This window comes from Ascaphus truei, chromosome 4 (assembly GCF_040206685.1).
Source record: "Ascaphus truei isolate aAscTru1 chromosome 4, aAscTru1.hap1, whole genome shotgun sequence".
In the NCBI taxonomy this organism is placed as follows: domain Eukaryota; kingdom Metazoa; phylum Chordata; class Amphibia; order Anura; family Ascaphidae; genus Ascaphus; species Ascaphus truei.
Window position 1 is genome coordinate 346,968,045 of NC_134486.1, and position 27,416 is coordinate 346,995,460.

Consider the following 27,416-nt stretch of genomic DNA (forward strand, 5'->3'; position numbering starts at 1 on the left):
GACTCGATCTATATATATACCCACATGAAGGGAGTAGTTAATAGGAGCAGCCAGAGGCCAATCACCAGCGCCCACATAGATAAACCAGGATATACACACACTTTATATATATATATATATACAGTGTTCGACAAATCTATACATTTGCTCGCCCCGGGCGAATGGATTTAACCCCCGGGCGAGTAAATATTGGCCCAAGCAGCACACGTTTGGTACTAGGTGGCGAGTAGATTTTTTGGTGATTTGTCAACCACTATATATATATATATATATATATATATATATATATATATATACATACATACATGCATACAATTTAGTGGGTTTTCTGTTTTGAGATTGCTGACTGTATGACTAAATATAAATTTGAAACCTTTTTGGGGGTCCTTTGATCCCTCCTCCTTAGTTTAAGCTTGCCCATCCCAATTAATGAGTGCATTCTGGAATGCATAGTAATGTACTAAATGATTTGTCATATTGTTGCATCATTGGGGTTATTGTCTTTTGTTGTATACATTGGGTTCCAGACTCAGTAGCACTCCAAATGTATTGTTAGAATTTTCAGTATGAAATATTAAGAACTGTAATTTCTGCTTAAACATTTTTTCATCATATTTTATTGTTTTATTTTATGGATCGATGCAGTTAATAATGTACAGAGTAGTAATGACGTCATTCAATAATAGTTACATTGTTGTAAATAGCATGATCAATGGAACATTCAATTTATTTACTTTTTTTTTTACATCTGCGTAATATTCACTAAATAATTTGGCAGTGATAACTTACTGTCCAATGACATTAAGCATATGCTACTGAGATATACAATGGCCATTGTTTTTGCATATAATTAGTTTTGTGGATATGTGATTACCTCAGGGAAAATAGTGCCCTTTAATGATTTTGATAACATCACATTATAAGCACTGAGTTAACGGGTCTCTAAGGATATGAGCCAAACTCTTTCTAATGTCTACATATAATATATCTTGTTTAATTCCTTTTCTGTCAAATAGTTTTGAAAATCACTTACTTTCAAATATATACAAAAATATAATAAATATAACATACATTTCTGAGTGTTTTCTGCCTTTTAAGGAAATATATTTGACAAAAAAATGCATTATGAATGCTATTAAACAGACAAAATAGCAGGTTATACAGCATACACTAAATATAATTTTTTCTAATTTATTTTAAATTACCAAGTTTAATTGATATGAGACCTGCTACTCCGAACCAAAACGTGTGACTATACAGTAGGTTCACAAGTGAAGAAACTTATTTAGGGATTTTCAAACTAGTGCATCAAATAAAATAAAAATTCAACCTGCTTCTTTTGTTTTACATATCTGAGTCATTCTCATATATTTCAGCATTTTTAATTGTCTTTTATACTGTATTTGCCAGTAATATTAGTTACACCTGCTTATTTAAGAGTTAAAGCACCCTGTCTTCTGTGAATATAATATTTGTATGCAGATAGCACTGATAAAGTATTGCCTCCTGTCATATTTTAGCTTGGTGACATCAGCAGTGGGGAGAATATATGCATTAAGACAGTTAATGGTTTATTTTAGCATTTTTTGGTGTTAATTTGCACAATTATTGATATTACATTTAGTAAACGTCTAAGTGCAATGAGGATTCACTATTTTTTAAAATCATTTGTTTTAAATATACCCATTGTCTCTTCAGCTGAATGTGGAGCGACTGTCTCTGGGAATGAAGGGACACTGCTTTCTCCCAATTTTCCATCGAACTATGAAAACAACCATGAATGTATTTACAAAATCGACACTCAGGCTGGAAAGGGAATCCACCTTAGAGCTAGAACCTTTCAGTTATATGAAGGAGACATTCTAAAGGTAAAATACAATCTGTCAATTTTCTAAAATCTTAATGCTAATGTTTTTTTTCTAGGAGTGACTCATGATATTAGTAGAATCACAAGAAAGCACTGGCAGAATGTACATCGTAAATGTTACATGATATGTAGATAAAAAAAAAAGGAGAAATATTTTTTTTTACATTCCTTAGAGTAGAGCTGCTAAAATGATGTGGACGAGACAAACTGAAGATATAAAATTAGAGCACCTTATGGTTATCTAACACCTCATTGTAACTTAATTCCAGAGGACACAGAAAATGGATCTAAGGGGATATCACAGCATGTTGTAGATCCACAGAAGTCTGACATTTTTGCACTAATAACACGGGTTAACAAAATTGGGAATGGACATTATTTTTCTTAATTTTAACGGGTTTCCTCAAAGCTAATGAAATGCAAAAATAACATCTGTTAGTCAAAGTATCAGCACTATTAACAGGTATTTGTCTCAGAATCATGTTTCCAATATACTGCACATGTACAGTACATTGGTCAAACTTAAACACGAGTTATTAAGGCATGTGACAAAGGTACATTACTCATGTGCCTTACCAAAAGCTAATGCAAATCTTATTATAATATTGACAAATGTAAAAAAATTTACAAAAAACTTTTCCCATTATATATACAGTAGTGCCCTTTTTTTAATTTATTTTAATTGTATATTAATATAAATTACCGAATTATTATGGTTGAAGTATGAATGGATATATATTATTGTACACAATACTTAATACAGTCATTATTAACTTATATACCATATTAGTTTACACAAATATATCACTTTAATCACCTAAACCATAATATAGTTTATGATGTGTTTCAGACATTTGTATGATCCCTAATATTTATCTTTGTAGGACATGTAACTTTTTAGAATGAAAGGGTTAAGCATTATATGCAGTACATTGCTTTTAGTCTATTCCCAGGAAATAACTCAATCATAATCAGGGTCTTGATGTAGGCAGTGCCAGATTTTAAAAGGCCTTCAAAATCGTGGCATTATTACCATGTGATTACATGAACAGTGGCCTGGGGATCTCTGTCAGTAGGTAAACTGCTCTTTGCCATATGATTTGCATATGAGTAATCCAAAGGTCCATTACAATGTATTGTTGCAATATTTTTCATGTGAATGTGAGGACATTGTAATGCAAATCCCCTTTAGCGATACGCATTTCGGGTATATATATATATTTTTTTTTAAATTCGGGGTCCACGCTCAAACCGCATTATAAGCGGATCCGCGTTATAGCGGATCACGCTATAACGGGGTTGAGCTGTATATACTATATATATTATATATATATATATATTAAGGTTATGGTGTGTATAAGTGTGTTTATTACCGGCTCTTATCTCATTTGAGCAAATGCCAGCAACCAACTGAATGGGACTGCCAGGGATCCCTGCTGTGTTAATCCGATGGGCCATTAGTCTTTCTGCAGAAATGTCACTGAAATGTTGCAGCATGTACCCAGCATGTACCTGGGTCTTGTTGGTGATAGCCCAAGATTTTCCAAGGCAAGTTTTAGAATACTCGTTGGCGCACCTGTATGTGGAGCTTCATTAATAAGGCTAAGAAATGAAGAGTGTTTACAGTACTTTGACAGGGTATAAAAGCTCATCAAATTCTAATTGTCCCATGTACAGTAAGATGGGTAATAGGCATCTGGAACATGAATATGTAAACATTTTAGTGGAGAAAGTATAATTCTATGTTTTGTTATTTTTGGTATGTTATAATTCAGTATCTTTTGAAAGAAAATGGCAGAGCAAGATAAAAAAAATACCTTTTTTTTAAATACAGTATCTCAGAGAAATATATAAGGAAGGAAGAATTTTTAGTGTAAACTTGTTTGGAAATATAGCAAAGGAATGGTTCTAGTCTATGATAAAAAAAAATCTCAGTTTCAAAATATTTGGATAAGGATGTATCATACATTTCTTTTGCAGTTAACACATAGACCTGTAGCAGATTTTATTTGACACATAACGCAAAACATTACGTTAACACCAACAAAGTATTTTGCTTTGCATTAATGCGTACCACTTAAGACAGAGGATATAGGTCAATACATTTTTTTTAAAGTTCACTTTAGAAGTGGGTTGTCACACTTCGGAGCTACTAGAATGGCTACCTTGGCGGGCAAGTAACAATGAATGGGAACCTTTTGAATTAAATCATCAATAGGAAAATGAAGATGGAATGGAGCACATTTGGAAGAAACAAGACAATCTTCTAAGCAAACATTCCACAATGCCTCAAGAAGAACATTTTCAACCAGTGTATTCTGCCCGTGCTCACGTATGAAAGTGAAACTTGGACCAAAAATGCGACGATAATTCAGAAGCTTCAGATAACTCAAATAAGTAATGCGATATGTATGCTGGGTATGCAAAGAGACAGGAAAAAGAATAAATTGGTTCAAAAATCACAGAAAAATCTATGACATCATCAGACATGTGAAGAACATAAAATGGTAGTGAGTCAGACATATCACAAGAAGAAATTACCACTATCAGATAATGATGGTACTTGACTGAATTACAAGGGGAAAGATGATGACCAAGATGGGAGGCTGAAATCAGAAAATGTGTTGAAGCAATGGGGAGAAAAGAGACTAGCAACCGCAGTACCTGGAAAATCAATAGGGAGGCCTTCATTTAGCAGCTGATTGACAAGGGCTGAAGATTATGTTATAGGTTGTATATACTCAATATATAAAAAAAATATATAATGAGCTATATTCACTACAGTTCAATATACTGTCGCTGGGTTAAAATTTGGCATTATCACAAAAAATGTATAGCAGCAATATATTTTAGAATTAATGCGGAATGCACTAAGATTTTCTTATTCATAAATGGGTTGTGATATGCAGCTGGTTTGTGCTTTAAATGCGTTAACTTTTCCATTAATAATGCTAGTGCTAACCGGTTGAAATAAGAATTCATTAGCACTAGTGAAGCAATTGTGGGAACATGGGATACATCCCACTTTTCAGCCACAGGATTATGTACTGTAATAGAATTTTTTTTTATTAAACCCTATGGCAGGAAATATATAGCCCCTTTAATTCTTAAGGTCACTACTGAATTGCAAAGGAAAGCCTTCAAGCATCAATGAGGTTATTATACAATATAAATGCCCAACATTTAAAAGAAAAATAGCATAAAGGCCATGTGTGAACATTATCAGTGTCACAGTAGGGGTAGCCTGCCTCACATAATAAACGTGAAGCCCGGGTGGCTGCCCCTAACCCATGTGTAATGGGCCGACTATGATAGCCCATTTGGCCGGTAAAGTGTATGGACTGTAACCCCTTCAAACCATGTTTCTTTAGCCGATTTCCTCTATAGAAATGTGAAACAAAGGAAGAGGCTAGGAGCGGCTAGGTGTCAGGCCATCTGGCAAATGGGGAAGGGCACCGATCAGGTCTGCGGATGGGCGCTCAGCAGGTGAGACCCTTTGTTCAACCCAGACGCTGTAGCGCCTACCCAGCAGGTGGTAATGGACTGGCCAGAGAAAGTCTCTGCCGAGACGGAGCTCGTAGGCTCGAACTCCATTGACCAGTTCATATTTCCCGCTCGCCGACATCCTAATCATCATGGGGAGGACCTGAGCAACTAAGCACGTGCCCACCTCTGATTGGTGCAGCGAAGTGATTTTCCGGTCCATGATTAGCTGCTACTTTTGAATCTGTGCTCTGATTGGTCGCTGCTTCTTGCTTCATCTTAAGGATAGCCTGCGAGGGCTATGTAAGGAGATGGCCCGATCAGAGTACCAGACACTCTTAGGCTTGATCCGATGAGGCACATGGCGGGCTTTTCAAAAGTGCTCTGCTTGGAATAGCAGAGCACTCAGCATTGAGGTGCCAGAGAAGCTCGGCCCGGCTGTGGACAAGTTCTAAGGATGAGGACAAGCTCTGCAGACACAGAGCAACTTGGGACTTGGTCCGGTGAAGCGGTGGCGGGCTTTTCAAAAGCGCTTTGCTCGGATTAGCAAAGCACTCGACATTGCGGTGCCGGAGAGGCCTTGCCAAGCTGAGAACAAGTTCTACAGATGCGGCCAAGTTCTGAGCGGAGAACGAAGGTGCGATCAGCAGGGAGAGCCAGGTAGCTATCCTTAAGATAGTACCGTGGTGTTCCTGGACATGGAGTGGACAGGGTAAGCCTTCCTGAAGCAGGTGCCCAGCACCTAGTTGAGGCTAATGACTACCCCCAGACCCCTGTTGGTGTATATTTCCCCTGTTTTGTGTACTTTTGTTATGTCTGTTGGGTTTCCCGAATTAAACCATTTTATTTAACAATCTTTGTCCCGTCTAGTGCTAGTGATCCCTGGTAAAAGTGTTGAAAGTTCCTGGTCCTCCTGCCAGATGACACCATAATAAACAGTAACTCACCACAGCTCTCTGTGTGGAGTATCCCCATGCTGACCATGCTGGGGTTTGTGGTTGAAAACTTGTATTTGGTGCAATTGGTGCTGATTACACCCTCGTCTGGATATCAATGGTTCTCCCGGTATAGCAGCTGGTAGATGCCACACAGTGATCTTCTGGTTTTAACAGCAGGACATGGCTCAAAGTAAAGTGCTCCCCATGCACTGTGATCTCACCTCTCAGGTAGAAGTACTGGATTAACTCTATGAATTTCATCAGAACTTCAACTTCATCAGGGGTGTATATATATATATAAGAAAGAAAAATAATCCCTCAGGAGCACTCGGGTTTCCAAAATATGAAAAACATTTTATTGAAAGCACATATAATAAAAACAAGGTAGGAAGTTTACAAATGCAAGGACACTCTAGATAGAAACTAAATAGGCCTGCATTTGATGGAATGTTGCAGAGAATTAGAGAGAGAGACATGTGAAAACAAGAGATAATAAAAAAGGAATAATCAAAATCAAATAACCACTTCTGTTCAAATAACCCACATAATAATAATAATAATAATAATAATAATAATAATAATAATAATAATAATAATAATAATAATATCAAGTCTCTTAATGTATGGTATAGTACTCCTATGCAGTTTTTCCCCAATGCACACCAGTGTTTGCTCAAATAGAAACTAACATAACAGACTACATACAGTATTGTAGCAATTTGTATTAAAGAAGGAAAACAGAGTATCAATGCATTTTCAAATGGTACAATTGCAATCAATTCAACACAAAGTGGGACTTTGTACAGAACATTGCCTTGCCTGTGTTCTGCTCCATGCAGTTAGTCCCACCTCCATTACTTTCAATGTATTTTGCGCAACAGCTTGCATGAATAGTTAAATTAATGAACACACAATCCCAGCAAGCTCTAACCCCAGAACATACCACATTTTATATTTATATATATATTTATATTTATATATATATATATATAGATATATCTATATATATATAGATATATATATATATATATATCTATATATATATATAGATATATATATATATATATCTATATATATATAGATATATATATATATCTATATATATATAGATATATATATATATATATATCTATATATATATAGATATATATATATCTATATATATATATATTTGTGTCAAAAGGAGTGCTACTGAGCGTGGTCAAATGTATACAAAAGATAAAAATACCTTAATGCTACATCCAATGTGGCAAAATACATAGTTAAATACTTCAATGTTAGTATTGTCATGAGTAAGGGTCATTGGTATCAGTTGGTTGGAAGTAAGTGGCCCCTCCTCCCAGGGTTTAAGATCACCACTCCCAACTTTTAAGTAGCATTTTTTTCCATGTAGCTATACAAGACAGGCCAGTCTCCTTCCACATCAGAGGTAAATGAATATTTTCACAGCTAGTGTTAGGACCTGCATAGTTGTTATGCCGTGAAGTGGCTGCAGGCTTGTAACACTTTGGCCTAAGGGTTTAACTAAATTACCCTTACTCATGAGAATACAAACATTGAAGTATTTAACTATGTATTTTGTCACATTTGATGTAGCATTGGGTATTTTTGTCTTTTGTAATCATGAAAAGTGCTGGAGTAACCATTTCCTCCATACGCTTTTTTTTAACCTAATTCAGGGGTCGCCAAACGCAGTCCTCAAGAGCCGCCCACAAGCCAGCTTTTATGGATATCCCTGTTTCAGCACAGGTGGCTCAATCAGTGGCTCAGACTTTGAACTAATTGATAAATTACTATATAAGTCTAATGTCAATTATTTGTTTCCTGTAACCAATAGTTGTATTAAAAGTCTCAGATTTCAATTAAATAAATAAAAAATATTAAATCTTTATTCTGAAATAAATGTATCCCACAAATATTTAAAAAGAAAAAAATATATAAAAACATTTTAACTGAATGAATATGTATTGTGATACCATAACTGTCCTCTAGGGGCTGGAAGAGTGCAGTAAGTGCGCTTTCCAGTCCACAGAGCATTAATTCTCAATGAGAAGCCAGCAGCAGCTCCTAACTAATGGAGTTAATCAGCCTGTCTGAATGAACTGAATGAGGAAGTGTTTTAAAAGACACAGGAAGCTGCCAGACTGAGAGACTGTTTTCCCCAGAGAAGGTGCAAGATAGAAGTGCTCCCCAGCTGCGGAAGCTGGTAAAGAGGACCTACAGAGGAGTTTCTCTGGGCTCAATGTTGGGCATAGTTCCACTCGGAAGAAAGGACGACAAGGCTGTGCTGAAGCAGGGACTTTTGCTCCAAAGGACTGACAGAGAAGAAAAAACAATTTATTGTTGTATGCAGAGACTGTGTTACATTTTTGCAAATGCCAGGGAATGTTTTGGCTTGGGAACAAGCTTAGCTGGCCATGCAGACAGTGAGGGCGAAAGCTATGGTGTAGTTAGCTTTCCCTAAAGGGAATAGGTGTTATTTTTATGTGTTGATTTGATTTAAAGGGACGGTGGGCCTGTTAGCATATTATTTAATCATGTGTGCAGATGACCCAATCCTATATGCACACAGCCAGAGCCTCTCTGACCTTGAACACATACTTCAGTCTGACTTTTTCAGACTCGAAAACTGGATTTCCCAAAACAAGCTGTTTTAAAAAAATGACAAGACTGTAACAATGGTATTTGGGACCAAGACTACATTTTTAAAGCTTCCAGTGACTGAGCTCCAGATCAGAACCAACGCTAATATCACCCTAACTCCTGTTACTAGTTTAAATACCTGGGCATATGGTTTGACACCCACATAACATTCGGGATGCACATTGATACCCTGACAACCAAAACCTATACCAAACTAAGTGTACATTACAGGAACAAATCCTCCCTAAGTCTGCTGGTCAGAAAGTGTATCGCACTGCAGAATCTAATGCCAATTATCGACTATGGAGACATTGTATGTGGCTCGGCACCCCAAACCCAACTTAGCAAACGTGACACTCTCTATAATTCAATATGCCGTTTTTTTCTCCAATGCAACTACAACACACATCACTGCGAAATGCTCAAAGAAGTAGATTGGTCATCACTTGAGTCTAGGCGCAAAGTTCACCTTTCTTGTCTTGCCTTCAAATACTTTCTTGGCAAGCTACCCATCTATCTGAACAAGCTCCTCATCCCTACCACATGCAGCACTTTTCATCTGAGATCAGACTCCAAAAGACTGTTCATGGTCCCAAGACTCAACAAAGTATGCGGCCGCTCCTCCTCTTACCGTGCACCACAAAACTGGAACAACCTTCCGGAGACTCTCACATCCACCACCAGTTTAAGTTCTTTCAAAACTAAGTCTGTCTCACATTTTTATCTGGACTGTAACTGTTACATACGCCTATAAAATATATTTTCTTTAACTGTGCCTGCAATGTCTTGTATATAATTTACTGTATACCCTGTTCACTTATGTAACTGTATTTGTAACCATGTACTGTACTATTTGTCTTAACTCTATGCCCAGGACATACTTGAAAACGACAGGCAACTCTCAATGTACAGTATTACATCCTCGTAAAATATTTTATAAATAAATAAAATAAATAAATAATCCCTGTATATAAACCCCATGTAAGAGATGCAGCGTTTCCTGCCTTTATCTGGGACTAAAAGATGCTTCAACGTGGTGTGGGCATCACAGTATGCAAATTAATGTGTAGAATACATACAGGGAGGAAGGCTGCAAAACAGCCTAATTTTATAAAAAAAAGATTTACAGCAGAATATTAAGTATTTAATGATAATGATAATCATCAAGCCTTTGCAGCTACTGCATGACTTTGGCCTCTATTGCTAAGCCTGCTGTCTACAAGCACTCCTAAATCCTTCTCCATCAAGGATTCCACCAATTTATCCCCATTTAATTTGCATGTCGTCTGTTTATTCTTGCTTCCCAAAATCATAACCTTACATTTATCTGTATTAAATCTCATCTGCCATTTACAGATGCAGCCAACAGTATTATAACTCTTGCCTGGGAAATTCTGGGGCAGTGTCACAGTAAATACCTCAACATGCCTCAACATTGCCTCAAAATGTCTGTGAAATTCTTAATGGCCCATTGGATAAACACAGCAGGGGTCCCTGCAGTCTCATTTAGTTTGGATGGAACTGCAGGGACCCCCAGCTGTGTTAATCTGATGGGCCATTAAGAATCTCACAGAAATGTTGATGCAATGTTGAGGCATTTACTGTGAGACTGGCCCAGAATGTCCCAGGTAAGTGTTCTAATACTGATGGCTGCATCTGTACCTGCCCTAGTTTACAGTCTCTCCAAGTCCTTCTGAAGAGAAATTACATCCTGCTCTGATTCTATTACCTTACACAATTTAGTATCATCAGCAAAGATGGAGACTTTACTCTCGATGGCAACCACAAGGTCATTTATAAGCAAGTTAAAAAGCAGGGGTCCCAGTACCGATCCCTGAGGTACTTCAATCCTTAGCCCAACCTGAAAAAGGTCCATTTATGACAACCCTCTGTTGTCTATCTTTCAACAGTTTTCAATCCACGTGCATATATTTTTACTGAGTCCAATTTGCTTTATTTTGTACACCAACCTCTTGTATGGAACCGTATCAAAAGCCTTTGCAAAATCTAAGTAGACCATATCAACTGCATTACCCTGGTCTAAATTCCTACTTACCTCCTGAAAGAAACAAATAAGGTTAGTTTGGCATGATCTATCCTTCATAAATCCATGCTGACTATTACTAATTTTTTGTTTTCCATTAGGTATTCCTGAATATTATCCCATATTAAACCTTCAAGTAGTTTCCCCACTATTGAAGTCAGCCTTACAGGTCTGTAATTCCCCGCTTGTGATCTAGCTCCCTTTTTAAATATAGGCACCACATCTGCTTTACGCCAATCTTGTGGTACTGAGCCTGTAGAAATGGAGTCCTTGAATATTAAATGTATTGTTTTGCTATTAATGAACTTAACTCCTTGAGAACTCTTGGATGTGTGCCATTGGGGCCAGATGCCTTATTTACTTGAATTTTCTCAAGCTGCCTATGAACTTCGTCCTTAGTTAACCAATTGTCCATTAATACGGAGGTTGTGGCTTGGCTTCCTCCTGTGGCACTACAATTGAAATTGATTCTTCCCTGGTAAACATAGAGGCAAATAATTTGTTTAATACCTCTGCTTTTCCCTTATCTCCAATAATCTGCCTGCCCATCTCCAACTGAAAGGGCCCTATATTTTCTTTTCTCATTTTTTTTAATATTAAGGTATTTAAAGAACGTTTTAGGGTTGATCTTACTTTCTATTGCAATCTTTTTTCATTATCCTTTTTTGATCATTTGATTGCCCTTTTGCAATTTTTGTTACATTCCTTATAATTCTGATACAAACCTCTGTCCCTTCTGACTTAAAGAATCTAAACGCCTGCATCTTCTTTTCAATTTCCTTCCCTACCTGTTTATTTAGCCACATTGGTTTTGACTTATTTCTTGTATACTTATTACCCAAGGGTATACACTAATGAGTGTGCTTTTCTAACAATGTTTTAAAGACTGCCCATTTATCATCTACATTTTTCCCTTCAAAAGCATCATCCCAATATATTACTTGTAGATTAGTCCTCAGTTTATTAAAATCTGCCTTTCTAAAGTTTAAGGTCTTTGTTGAACACAAGTAATCTGTTTTTTGGTAATTTATTTCAAATGAGACCATGTTATTATCACTGCTACCCAAATGTTCCAGTACTTGAATATGTGTGATTACTTCTACATTATTTGGTATTACCAAATCCAGAATTGCCCCTCTCCTGGTTAGTTCAACAATAATTTGGGTTATATAATTGTTTTTCAGCACCCCAAAAAAACTGTTTCCTTATTTTGTAGTGCTAATTTCATTGTCCCAGTCTATGTCTGGATAATTAAAATCACCCATTATGCAAACATGAGCTAGTTTTGATGCCTTCTCCATTTGCAAAAAGTATTTTAGCTTCCTCAATCTCACAGATATGGGTGGTTTATAGCATATTACTACAAACATTTTCTTTATATTTTTACCTCTACTGCTAATTTCTATCCACAAAGTCTCTACATTTTCATCATTCCCTTCATAAACATCTTCCCTTATAATAGGTTTTAGATCTGGTTTAACATATAAGCATACTCTACCTGTTCTTCTATTTGCTCGATCCTTCCGAAAAGGGAATAACCCTCTAAATTAACTGTCCAGTCATGAGTTTCATCCCACCATGTTTCAGTAATGCCTCTGATATCATACTGCTCCATTGTAGCTATTATTTCAAGATCCCCCATTTTATCGGTCAAGCTTCTTGCATTAGCAAGCATGCATTTAAGGTTTTTTTCAGCCTGTACTATTATCTTATCGTCTTCCTTCCTGCTCCGACTTAGTTTAGTCTTTAGATGTTTTCTAGTATTATCTGTTTACTTTGAGTGTCTCGCTGCTTGTCAAACTTGCAATTACCCCCATTCACCTCCATAAGCCCTTGTTTCCTTATCTATGCTATTTAGTTCATTATCTGTTTCATTCCCCTCCCCCTCCATCCTAGTTTAAAATTTCCTCCAACCTTTTTAGCATTCCCCCCCCCCCTAGCATAGAATATCCCTCTTCATTGAGGTGCAATTCGTCCCTAGAATGAAGATGGAACCTCTCAGAAAAGGAGTCCCAAACCCTCCTTCCTACACCACTTTCTTAGCCATGCATTAACCTCCCTAATCTCTGAATGTCTCCCTGGAGTAGTGCATGGCACTGGAGGTCCTAGCCTTAAGCTTTTGGCCAAGATCCCGGAAATCATCTTTTAGGACACTCCATCTTTCTCTAACTTTGTCATTGGTGCCAACATGTACCAAGACCGCCGGGTCAATCCCAGCCCCTCCCAACAATCTGTCTACCCAATCCACAATGTGCCTAACCCGAGCACCCGGGAGGCAAAAAACTGTTCAGTTCATGCGGTCATGGCAACAGATTGTCCTATCTCCCTTCCTAATAATGGTGTCCCCTACCACCACAATCTTTCTTGGTATCTGACAATCCTGAGTCCCCTCTGTGCTGGAGGAACTGTTCCCCAGGCTACTAGAGGAATCAGTCTCCTCCAGCCCTGCCATTTCTGCCCTGACACTCCCAATATCTTCACTCAACATGGCAAATCTATTGGGATGGGTCAGCTCAGAACTGGCCTGCCTCTCCTATGATTGAGGACAACACTATTTGGACAAAAACTATTTAAAAGAAGGAGTACACAATAACCACTAACTCTAAGCCACCAGGATTACTTCAAACAGTAGGCAAATTATATATTGTACAATACGGTCAGTTGCAAAGAATTTGGCAAACTGTACACAGGAGGTTGATTTTGAAAAAAGGCAGGACATTTGAAGAAAAAAAATTGTGCAACAGATATGTAATTACCAATTAGTTGATAACGCCTTAAAAAGAGTTCTGTTGAAAGATGGGGTCTAAATAAATATGACCCAATGAAAAAAAGGGCAGAGATTTAATTTTTAAAACTTTAATTTCATACATTGCTTATATTTATTTATTATAAAATAATATTATAATATGGCCTCACTACTGATTGGAGGATTCTAAAAAAGCACTTTAACATCCTAAGAGGTCTGGATCTGATCCTACCAGAGAGTTATTTTTACCAGGGCGAAATATTTGAAACAAGCTAGCCCAAAGTGTGCTGAAATGCCAAACAGAAGAAAAGGACAATGCAAAAAGGACAACAGGGAAAACCTTTCTGATGTATCAATTGCTGTACAAGCTGTACATTTTATTTTACTTGAATTCCCTGTAGTTTACATTTCATGGGAAGACCTTTGAGACAAAAGATGTTGGAACATAAATATTTTTTTAGTAGAAGACCCACATAGTGTCCCTTTCCATTTCAAATAAGTATACAATAATAGCCCGGAAGGCCTGAAATACAGTGGCTTTAATTTGATGACAAAACACTGGAGGGACATCTTGAAATAAATCATGGGGTTATGGGCACGCTTGCTACATATTTTAGTTTAAGCATTTGTAGTATTGTACTTTTTAGGAATCTGTCAGAATATCATTATTCTACTTTTAACCTGATTTTATAATATTCTACTACTTTATTCATATTTTCTTATTTATCTTTTTAAATATTTTTATTTCAGTATTTCATTTTTTATATTAGACGTTTTATTTTTTATATTTTAAGTTTCACACTTTTCATTTTTATATTTGCATCTTCAGTTTTCTTATATTCATATTTTTCTTTTGAAATTATATATTTTGTAAGAAAATTTCAGTTTCAATGGTTCTTTTTTCACTTAATTTGTATTGATAGCTTTAGTGCATGTATGTATACATTCCTTTGTGTAAATATATTAATTCAGTCTCTTATCTTTGTTTTAGTTTTCCTTTCTTGTACATGGTATAAAATCTACAGTGTATACATTATTTTAATTAGGACAAAACGTAGACAGGTATGATACCAACCAGCAGACAACAATATTTAGATATAGGGTTATATATATATATATATATATATATATATATATATATAACAAAACAAGCGAAAAAATTGAAGTAGCGCCTCTATAATATCCTGACTAGAATGAATTCTAGAAGAAACAATAGCTAATCATGGAAGCGTTTGGTGGGGGTTAGATATGGCTGATACACTATGATAAGACAATGTTAATACAATATAAAATGCAATTACTCAACAATTGATCCCTAAAAAAATGAATATATAAAAATCTAAATTTATTTGATAAAAAATGAAAAAATACATATATGTAAAAAATATATGTTGTACCAAAAATTGAAACGTAAAAAACAAAAAAATGAAAAAACCTTTAATACACAAAGTCCTGTTCCAATGGCAATGACATCAGGTTCCTGCAACCCGCTTCAAAGGGATCACCAGTCCCTAATGATATCTGGAAAAAAGAAAAGAAAAAGAAACAGGCGCACACCTAGTGCATTACCATAATAAAAATTGGATTAGAGGAACATAAAATCTATAAAATGCCCACTCACAAAAGTACAGCAATCAATAGCATGTATGAGATAGGCTCTCATGAGCCAACAGCTCGATCATCAGTGTCCGGTTCAGGTTAGTGGCGTCGTCACGTGACCTTCCCTCGTACAGCCGAAATCGGATACGGAATTCCTCGCATTCAGTGTTCAACGAGAGAGGTCCCTCCAGGGAACAATGCCTTGAAAGTTGTTTGAAATAGGCCGTGAAACACACACAAGAGCCAAAATTTGACTGCAAGCAGCAACAGTGTTCATGGGCAAAATGGCGGTCGCAATCTAACCACACCCTACGCGTTTCGTCATCGATGATGGCTGTACGAGAGAAGGTCACGTGACAACGCCACTAACCTGAACCGGACACTGATGATCGAGCTGTTGGCACATGAGAGCCTATCTCATACATGCTATTGATTGCTGTACTTTTGTGAGTGGGCATTTTATAGATTTTATGTTCCTCTAATACAATTTGTATTATGGTAATGCACTAGGTGTGCGCCTGTTTCTTTTTCTTTTCTTTTTTCCATATATATATATATATATATATATATATATATATATATATAAATAAATAGATTTTACCAGATTGGAGTCCGGAAAAAACGAGACAGCACATAGTCCAGTAAGTCCAATAGAACTGTATTCAGTGTAACATGGCACCACCTCCAATGTTTCGATCAACCAAGCGTGACCTTCCTCAGGGACGTGCTACTGATCCCCTTTATGTACCCATGCTAATGAAAAAATAAAACGAACTCACCCGTGTAAGGACAAGATTGCCTGCGAAACCGCGCCGCTGTGACCCGCCACTAGATTGGCTCTATGTGCTACACTGGCCACCGTAGTTGCTCCTGAGAAGCCTAATTATCATATCCAAGATGGCTATGCGTTCCAACACATGCCTGCGGGTCACAGCGGCGCGGTTTTGCGGGCAATCTTGTCCTTACACAGGTGAGTTCGTTTTATTTTTTGATTAGCATGGGTACATAAGGGGGATCAGTAGCATTCACTTATTGCACGTACCTGAGGAAGGTCACGCTTGGTTGATCGAAACGTTGGAGGTGGTGCCATGTTACACTGAATACAGTTCTATTGGACTTACTGGACTGTGTTCTGTCTCATTTTTTCCGGACTCCAATCTGGTAAAATCTATTTATTTACATGTGCATATGGGACAAGCATCAACATTTTTTTCATTGTTTACAGTGTGCCAACTGAATATGATTTTTTCATATATATATATATATATATATATATATATATATATATATATATATATATATATATATTGTGACAGAGTCACTGACTCAGTAGGCTGTGACAGTGAATGGAGAGACGCTGCAGCCAGTTCACAGAGTGTTAATCTCCACAGACAGAAAGAAGCACACCTGCAGCCTAATTAAGCAGGAGGCCTGAGAGACTGCAGGTTTAAAAGCAGGAAGTGACACAAACACAGAGAGCTTGTTTTTCCACAGGAAGGTGGAGAGAACTCTCCTGGCTGGGAAGCCGTTGCTGTTGCTCTGGTCCCCCAGTCCTGCGAGGAGCTAGGCTGCTGGGACCAGCTGGGACCCCAACCCAGGATAAAGATACAGATACAGATTGCTGCGAAGAGCTTGTTTTTCCACAGGAAGGTGGAGAGAACTCTCCCGGCTAGGAAGCCGTTGCTGTTGCTCTGGTCCCCCAGTCCTGCGAGGAGCTAGGCTGCTGGGACCAGCTGGGACCCCAACCCAGGATAAAGATCAAGATCGCTGCGAGGCTGGACACAGCCTGCTCCCCGGAACCGTGTTCCTGTTGCTACTGGAGCGGCAAAACAGATAAGACTTTATTCTTATACGTATCGTTATCCTTTGTGTAGCATGTTTTGGGCATGACCAGGTTAGCTGGCTGTCCTGTTAGTAAGGGCTCAAGAAGTGAGTTAGTGTCCCTAACGGGACTAGGCTTTAATTTTCAAGAAAGTAGTTTCTTAAAGGGACAGTGCACCCGTTTTTATTTTGGTTGTGGCTAATAAACCACTATAGTTGAACATTTCCCACTGTGTCTAGCGTCTTACTGACCCCGCCGCGAGGATGTCTTGCTACAGGTGGTGTCAGAAGTGGGATGCTACGCTTCTGGGGGTCAGTAGATGAAGATGTGTTGAGACACTGAACTCAAGCGGAAAAAAAAAATGATTTTTGCTGATGCGTGGAAGTTACAGCTAGCAAGCGCTGAGTGTAAATTTTGCCCCGTCGGGTATGTAAGGATTGCTGTGTAAAGCTAATGCCTTTTGCTGAAGTGAGTGAATTTGCAGCTAGCAAGTGCTGTGAGGTAAAGTTTGCCCTGTCTGGTAAAAAAAAAAAAAGAAAGTGAAAATGGATTTTTGCAAAGAAGTTGCCCTAAGAAGAACCCAGAAGGTTCAAATATTGTAAAGCAAGAACAACTTACGTGTGTTGTGCAAAGTCTGCCTCGTCGGGTGTGAGAAAAAATAAAGATAAAAATAAACGGGGTTTAAAATGGCCGCCGTCATTTGTCAGTTTTGCAATGTACATAACCATATAAAACAGTGTCCCTTCAGGCCATACGATGATGATGATGATGATGATGACGACTCGTATGTGGCCCCTGGAGGAGAGCCGTACCCACAGATGAATTTAGTATGCTGGGCCTGTCATAAAGTAGGTCACATGGAAGATGTGTGCCCCAAAATTTTCAAAGACAAACAGCTGCAAAAGCAAGCAACGCCCTATGAGTGCAAGCAAGATGTGGTAGCTGATACCAGTGAGCGTGTGCCCAGTACCACTGATATCTCTGGAGCTAATAAAGCAAAAAGAAAGAAGAAAAAGAAAACTGTTCCTCAAGTCACAGGGGACGTGACCGAGCCACTTGAACCTGTGCTGTCAGGACATGCGTCAGAAAGGCGCCGAGATGTGCTGCAGACCGGAGTGACCGGCAGAATTGTCACGGGAACAGTGGAAAAGGAAAAGGAGGAGCAAAGGGAAGCTGAATCCTTGATCCAGGGAAAAGAGGCCTTAATTTCTGCACTCCAAACTGCCCAGCGTGATTATGATGTCTTGCAGGAACAATTGAATAGGGAGCGAGAAGCTAATGCCGAGGTACAGAGGTGTATACTCCCAGCTATACAAGAGAATGCAGCATTAAAGAAAACAGAGCATCTCTTGCGGAGTGAGTTGGAGGAGCTGACGACAAGTTTAAATAAGGCCAATACCGCAATTGCTAACATGGAATCAGAGAGAACAAGTCCTGACTGGAGACTATGATATCAGATGTCCCAGAGAGATGTGCAAAACATCATCAAAGACTTAGAAGTTTCTCACCAAGAAGCTAGCACACTCAAAACAGAGCTGGAGCTCTCACGCCAGGAGGGCCACAGTCTAAACACAGAGCTGGGTATGTTGAAGGAAACCCATGAGAATGCCCTGAGGGATTTAGAGACTGTAAAGAAGGAGAATGTAAGTCTGACGCAGAAAAATTCAGACTTGACTGATCAAATCAGTAAAGGTGATAAGAAGCTCCACCAAGCAGGAAAAGTGGAGAAGCAATTGAGCCAGGAAAAACTAGAGGTGCAGGAAGCACTGCAGAATGCAGAGAGGATGCAACGTGTCTCCCTGCAGCAGCACACACAGGCAACACACATCTGGCAGAGCCAGCTGCAAGAGCTACATGCAAGTCTGCAAGCAGTCAAGGAGAAGCAGCGAGTGCTACAGGAACGGCTGGGTACCCAGTATGTCCCCACAGAACAACATGAGGAACTGAGGGCCACGCTGTACGCCACAAGAGCATCGCTAGGGGCAGAGCTGGGTACTTTGAAGAAAGCCAATGAAACGGTCCTAAGGGATGTAGAGACTGTGAAAATGGAGAATATAAACCTGAAGGAAGAGGTTTTAAACCTGACTGGTCAGGTCAGTGATGGGACTGAGAAGCTTCACCATGCGCAGAAAGTGAAGACGCAATTGGCGCAAGAAAAAATTGAAGTACAGGCTGCTCTGCAGAATGCAGAGAAAATGCTGGAAAAAGAATGCCTCGCCCTGGAGCAGCTGAAGATCACGTTGAGCGCCACAAGAGCATCGCTGGAGGCGGAGCTTAGAAGCCAGGTGACTCTGTGTGAGAGGGAACATGAGAAGGTCCAAAGACTGGAGCTGGAGAAGCAGAGAGGCAACTCCATCTCCATGAGTCAGTATGCCAAGGAGAAAGAAGCCTGGAAGACAGAAGCAACAGCGATACTGGCGACAAAAACTGCAGGGCTCCAAAAGATGACGGCGGAGCTGACGCAAGCCCAGAGCAAGCACCAGGAAGAGGTGAGGGCCCTGAGAGAGGATTTTCAGGATCAAATTGAAGAGCTGCAAATGCAGGTTGCTGAGCACAAGATACAGCTCGCCGAGCGGGAGAAGGTGACCTTCCGACAGGTGGCTTGCCTGTCATTGCGCTATGAAACCGAGATGGCTGATACCCGCAAGCTTCTGGACCACACGTCCAATGAGATGGCCCGACTGCAGCTGGAGCGGGACAAGGTCCGGGAGGAGCACTGGCAGTGGCAGGTCAGAAATAGAGCGAAAGAAACAGACTTAAGACTTGCGCTGAACCAGCTAGGAGATGTGGAATCGCGACTCGACGCCAAAGAAGATGAACTGGCAGCTGCTCTGAGTAAAGAAAGAAATGCAGAAGGACAGCTTCATGATCTGAGGAGGGATCTGGAGTCTGAGCGTGCTGGCCGCAAGATGGCAGAGAAACAAAAGCGTGACCTGGATGAGATACTCGAGGCTCTGAAGACTGAGCAGGATGCTACGTTGGACTCTAATGCTGCCCAGCAGGAGATTCCTCAGCTGAAGTTGGAGAAAGAGGTTACAACCCTAAGACAGACCCTTGGGTCACAGAAGCAGTCCATGGGAAAAACGGTGGTAGAGATAAAGCAAGTGAGGCGCACCAGGAAGCGTGACTGCAATACCGTTGCAGTGTTACAGTCTACTTTTCACAAGGCACGGGATGGGAAGACCAAGGTGCTATGTAGTAGCACAGTAAGAAGCCAGTTGTACTATGGGACCCATAGTGGTTTCCTTGCAAGGAAGGCAGCCGCTGTGAAGAGACAGTCGAGAATGGGACGAAAGAGTGTCCATGTTTGTAAGATGAGAAAGACCTCACAGTTTGTTCAGCAACACTCCCAACGGAGTAAGTTAAGGGGACATAAAAGACAGGCCCAAGCCTTCGAGTCTGCCGACTGTAAAAGAGAGACATAATGGGGTGCACTTGGGGTTAAAAAGACCCCCACCCAATTTGAAGTTCTGAAAATAAAGGATGTGAAACCCAACACTGAAGGTATGCTGATGGAAAAAGGTCCAAAACCCATCACCGCTAAAGCGGAGTTGCTGTCTTCACAGGAAAAGGCCAAACAGTCACTGGCAAGAGTATGCAATGAGCTGACCAAAGTCAAGGCTCTTTTACAGGGTGAAGGAGTCTCTGAACACAAGGAGATAGTGAGGTACCAGTCCTCAGGCCCAGATGGCCTGGTAATTACCCCAAAAAGAAAATGCCTAAATTGGAAGGCAAGAAAAGAAAAAAAAGGGGGAGGGAAGGGCCGACGTCAGACATTTTCGCCAAAGATGCTGGTGCACGGGAATGGTGCACGGGCCGCTCCACAGGACAATGTTTCGCTGGGGAGAGGGATATGTGACAGAGTCACTGACTCAGTAGGCTGTGACAGTGAATGGAGAGACGCTGCAGCCAGTTCACAGAGTGTTAATCTCGTCAGACAGAAAGAATCACACCTGCAGCCTAATTAAGCAGGAGGCCTGAGAGACTGCAGGTTTAAAAGCAGGAAGTGACACACACACACACAGAGAGCTTGTTTTTCCACAGGAAGGTGGAGAGAACTCTCCCGGCTGGGAAGCCGTTGCTGTTGCTCTGGTCCCCCAGTCCTGCGAGGAGCTAGGCTGCTGGGACCAGCTGGGACCCCAACCCAGGATAAAGATCAAGATCGCTGCGAGGCTGGACACAGCCTGCTCCCCGGAACCGTGTTCCTGTTGCTACTGGAGCGGCAAAACAGATAAGACTTTATTCTTATACGTATCGTTATCCTTTGTGTAGCATGTTTTGGGCATGACCAGGTTAGCTGGCTGTCCTGTTAGTAAGGGCTCAAGAAGTGAGTTAGTTTCCCTAATGGGACTAGGCTTTAATTTTCAAGAAAGTAGTTTCTTAAAGGGACAGTGCACCCGTAATTATTTTGGTTGTGGCTAATAAACCACTATAATTGAACATTTCCCACCGTGTCTAGCGTCTTACTGACCCCGCCGCGAGGCCGTCTTGCCACAATATATATATATATATATATATATATATATATATATATATATATATATATATATATAGTTTTTTTGTTTGAGCATATATGCTATTTTTAAATAAATTCATAATAAAGATGTATTATTTTATGTTTATTTAATTGAAAACTGGGGCTTACAATATAATACAACAATTGAATACAAGAAACTAATGATTTACATTGGATTGATATAGGAAATCAACAATTACTAATCAAACAATAAAGACTTAAGGAATTTAAAAGATGGCTATGCCAATTGGTGGGACCAACTATATGGGGAAGGATGTTTATAGCATCTGAACCAGAAATCATAAGAGTGGGAAATATACATAGTTACATATTAGATTAGGTGGAAAAAAGATGTATGTCAATCAAGTTTAACCTATGCTAAATTTAGACAACAGATACTTTATCCTATTTCTATACTTACTTATTGATCCAGAGGAAGGCAAACAAAAAAAACGAGAGTCATATCATCCAATGATACCTCATAAAGGGAAAAATAAATTCCTTCCTGACTCCAAGAATTGGCAATCAGATTAATCCCTGGATCAACATCCTTCCCAAGTATACTTATTTGGTATATCCCTGTATACCTTTCCTTTCTAAAAAGATGTCCAATCTTTTTTTTTTAACAAATCTATTGTATCTGCCATCACAGTCTCCGTGGGTAATGAATTCCACATTTTAACTGCCCTTACTGTAAAGAACCCTTTCCTTTGTTGCTGCTGAAATCTCCTTTCCTCCAACCTTAAGGTTTGACCTGAGTCTTTTGTACTGCCCGTGGGATGAATAGTTCTTTTGAAAGCTCCTTGTATTGTCCGCGAATATATTTGTATATAGTTAACATATCACTTCTTAGACGTCTCTTTTCTAATGTAAATATATCTAATTTAGCTAGCCTCTCCTCATAAGTTAGATTGTCCATCACTTTTATTAATTTGGTGGCTCTTTTCTGCACTCTCTCTAGTTCCATAATGTCTTTTCTTAGGTTTGGTGCCCAAAGTTGTATTCCATATTCAAGGTGTGGTCTTACTAATGCTTTGTAAAGGGGCATAATAATGTTTACTTCCTTTCCATTCATTGCCCGTTTAATGCAAAATAAGATCGTGTTTGCCTTTGCAGCTACTGCATGACTTTGGGCACTATTGCTAAGCCTGCAGTCTACAAACATTCCTAAATTCTTCTCCATCAAGGATTCCCCCAATTTATCCCCATTTAATTTGTAAGTCACCTTTTTATAGTCAGGGTGGTTCCCAGGTGTGACTTACAGCCAGATGGACCTCACAGTTTTCTTCAAAGCAGTACTACCTGCAAGAGGAGAATCCCCCTCCCCCTCTGTGATAAGCTGATTGCAATACGCTTGAGTACATACTGTCCTTGTTTGTGCTTCTATATTCTAGTTTGATCATTTATTGACCTTTAGTAAATCTAGACCTTTGTGAAATTACAGCGTATTTCAATGTTCACATACACTTATACTTACTACATTTTCAAGACTCAAAATATTCCATAGTGTCAAGGTGATAGTAAAGGTGACAAAAAGAAAAAAAGGGTTTTGTAAAAAGTATATTATATATAAAGGATAATATATTCTGCCTACACCCTGAGAATCTATATCCTATCCAAACCAAAATATATATAGCACTTCTTTTACATGTCTGTTTGTGGAACTTAAATAATTCCCTCAAAAGAATTACAACACACCTGTGGAAACAGGACTCACTGATATTTCTCGTTATTTCTTTATACAATATATACAAGATCCTCCTCATGTAATTTTATCTTTGGCTTGTATGCCGCAATAAAGTTCTTTTTTTGAATAGCACTTTGCCTCCAGCCTGATCCTGATTGCAGTGCTCATTTTCCCACTATTCTACCAACCACACCCGCAACATATCTGGGTATATAAGAGTTGAATGAACGAGTAAGGTCCGGGGTTTTCACCCGTTCTCACCCTACGCATTTCACATTATTCAGGCTTCCTTAGGGGTATGAAACATGAGGAAGACTGAATACAGTGAAATGCAAGGGTGAGAATGGGTGAGAACCCTGGACCTTTTGAGCTCCCTTGGCAAACTATTTGACCAGCTTCAGAATTGGCGCCAAAATCAAAAACTGCTGGAACATCACCTGTTACACCGCGCATGCGGAGAAGATCCCGAGCAAAGGAGGAGGAGTTGGCCATGGCAAGCGGCTGCTGTATCATGCTGTAGCACTGCACCTTTGGAGTGGTAGGCCCACAGGAGCATTACCGGACCACAGGTGACCTCCATAGGGTGGCGGATGAAATGTAGCCCACAATCAATCGGAGAGGCAACATCTACACAGAACGGCTAATTGGCAGCAGCAGCAGATTTGGCAGGGAGAAACGGTGGCCATACTATGATGCGGCATCCCATTGCTGGAAAAAATGAACCTGGGAACCACACTGCAGAAATTCAAGTGGCTCCAGCAACCTAGAAACATTGAGATTCGCGTAACAGGAGCTAAGGTGATATGTGTGCTTTACATTAAGAGGACACCGCCTATGCAGGGTCATCTGCTAAGCAAAGTACACCTACACCTACCTTGCACTAATCACCTAAAGGGATAGCATACAACACAAACATCAGGGAACAAAAAAAAACCATGGTATTTAAAAAGATATCTCGATTTACCTGCTTGAAAAAATCCAAGCAACAAGATTCCACAGATAAATTTGAATACTATAAAGGTTAAAAATACTACCAAACACAGAGAGGGACTAATTCCCCTCCTTTTTTCCTAACTGTTTTATATTATTTTCTGGAAAAACTGTTTATCCCAGTGACAACTGACTCTATACTGGAATTTTCTTACTTCCATCTAAATTGGATGATATAGGTCTATATGTATATATTGTGATTCCCAGACCACGTTGCAGTCTCTTTTGTCCCAATTTAAGGCTGGAAACCCTATGTAAAGTTTAACTGCAGTGGTTTTATTTACAGGGATTAAATCAAATACCAGGCCCACCACCCCTTTAAATCAAAACAACACGTAAAAATAACGTCTATTCCCGTTAGGGAAAGCTAACTACACCATAGCTTTCGCCCTCACTAACTGCATGGCCAGCTAAGATGGTTCCCAAGCCAAAACATGCCCTGGCATATGCAACCATGAAACACAGCCTCTACATACAATAATAAAGTGTTTTCTTATCTGTCAGTCCTTTGTAGCCGTCGTCCTTGCTTCAGCACGGTCTCTCCTCCTTTCTTCCTAGCGGAACTCAGCCCAATTGAGCCCAGAGAAACTCCCCTATAGGTCATCTGTAACCAGCATCCGCAGCTGGGGAGCACTTCTATCCCCCCTTTCTTGGGGAAAACAGTCTCTCCATGTGCATGGCAGCTTTCAGTCTTTTAAAACACTTGCTCATTTCACTGAGGAGCCCAGTCCCTGATTAATCAGATTTCAGCTGCTGCTCTTTCTCTGAGGAGATTAACTCTGTTTAGACTGGAAAGCACACTTACTTCACTTTTCCAGCCCCAAGAGGACAGTGATGATATCACAATATATACAGTATATATGTTTCAAGCTCAATCTTCCTTTTAAGAAGAAATTGGATACTCCATATCTGTAAATGACAATTGAAAGTTCTATGTTTTGCGGCAAATATATTGATTAAGCTTTATCAAGGTTCAGGTTCTATACTATGATTCATGTTTTATCATTTGTATTTTAATAAATTGTGTATTATTTTGTATATATTTTATATTTAATTTGCTTTGTTTTCTAGAGACCTCAACTTAACCATTGGTTCAACATAATATAATATAAGTTATACCTATTTGAGAGTTCGGTCACCAGAATTTTTTCCCCTTTTCCAAAATTTATTTGCAGGGGGCTAGAGACCCCCTTTAATTTATTCTGGCTGCAGAACCATAATATTTCATTTTTCCGAGGTATCACTTTTTCCACAAAGTTATCTCACAACCCTAACATCAATTATTATTTAGAGGAGAAAAAGAAGAGTGAGCGCACGCCCCATAGTATAAAATTGTACACTTATTTGGTAAAAAAGGAGGGAGGGGGAAGGGGGGGGAGGAAATGCACTCACAAGAGTAAAAACAATTCAGGCAATTGGTGAATTATATCACCACCATCCGGTTAATCTGCATCAGTAGTCCACTGTTCAAAGCTCCCTCAGTGCTATACAGTAGGGATGATGTGGCTGCTGCAGGGATCCAGAGGTGCTTCCAAAGATAAAAATCGTCTATTAGAAGTCCCAGAGACTGCCTCCAGCATTCAAATGGCCGCAGTAGTATTTCTTGCTCGGTGCAGCCTCCTCGTGCGCATGTGTGGCGTCATAGTGACGTAATGACGTTCCCTGATGTGTTTCGTCACCAGACGGCGACTTTCTCAAAGGGCTATGGGGCGTGCGCTCTCTCTTCTTTTTCTCCTCTAGGTTTCCATTGGATGTGGTTCATCCATTCTGAGAGCAGCCGGAGACCTCCATACCAGCATCAATTGTCTAGTATCATATGGACTGATTTAAAAGGACTGGTTTGACAAACTTTCATTTGCACGTTTATTATTTTTTGTATTTTTTGCACTGTGTATTGATTTTGGTATATACTAGATTTTTGTATATTATTCAATATTTATTTATATATTATACCTTCTTATTGTTCACAAATGCAACTACACAGGGTATATTCTTACCATTATAAGTAATTTATTCACTATTAGGGTTAGACTTTATAATCACTTTGGTGCTACTTTATTTGTTTCTTTTATCAATTATTATTTGTTGTTATTTCACGTTAGCGCACCAGTCACTTCACTTTTACCACATGAATAATCCTAGACATTATTATGTTGAGGATCACATTAATGGACACTAAACTCTGTTGAGATCAGGCACTTTTATTAATGCTAAACACGCTGTTAGCTTCATGACAGTCGATATATGGATAAATATACCAAGGCTTCTTAAACATGTGTACCTAACCTGATACTCGGATTTATATTTTTTGATTGTGATACATTACAGGGATGTTCCTCTATGCTTGTGATATGTGTGCATAGGATACCTTTGGCAACTGTGTCAATTCACAGTGAACATTTGACAAGTGTCAATTTGTTTCTTGTTGTGATACACACTGTATTTGATCACCTTTACTGAGATATACATTAGTTGTCGTAAATTAAATATTAATAATACTATATGTGAGATTATAGGATATACTTTTATACCTAATATAGGTTGATTGTACCTTAAATGGCTACATGTCACCCTAATAATTATTAACCCCTTGAGCGACGTTTTCCATTTCCTTACAACTGGGCATAATGTGTGGATCCACTTGCCTCCTCTATTAGCTCCCACACCACTGTGTGTATTATCTTCACATTATGTATATATACCCTCACAACCCATATAGTCCCCTTTTTATGACCAATAAAGTTTTTTTATTTTCTATATGGATTTATGTGCAATTTATTATGAATGGTCTATGCAGGGATATTGAGACCCTGGGATACTAGCAAATATCATATAAATATTTCATTTGCAGAGAGGATCAGGATTCAGGAACTGTTAAAGTCACATAAAAAAAACCCTATATTTATCTACTGTTGTTCCCAATATAGCAAGAAGAAAAAATCAGCACAGTTTAATTTCCTTTAAATAACAATACATCTCTAGTGTCTAAATCAGTTTGTGATACTGTATTTTATAGTCAGTATATACTGTAGGTTAATATATCCTAAGCAATATTGGGCCATAAATGAAGGGCCATAAGGT

The 27,416-nt window shown here is 39.1% G+C and overlaps 1 protein-coding gene across 1 annotated transcript in view; it reads left to right on the plus strand.

Annotated features, from left to right (window-relative positions):
- CSMD1 (CUB and Sushi multiple domains 1) overlaps positions 1–27,416 on the plus strand; it is a 2,556,145-nt gene that overhangs the window by 1,950,828 nt on the left and 577,901 nt on the right. The window contains exon 22 of the mRNA XM_075598211.1: positions 1,699–1,868. Within this exon, the coding sequence (XP_075454326.1) occupies positions 1,699–1,868 (170 nt within the window). The remainder of the gene's footprint in view (positions 1–1,698; positions 1,869–27,416) is intronic.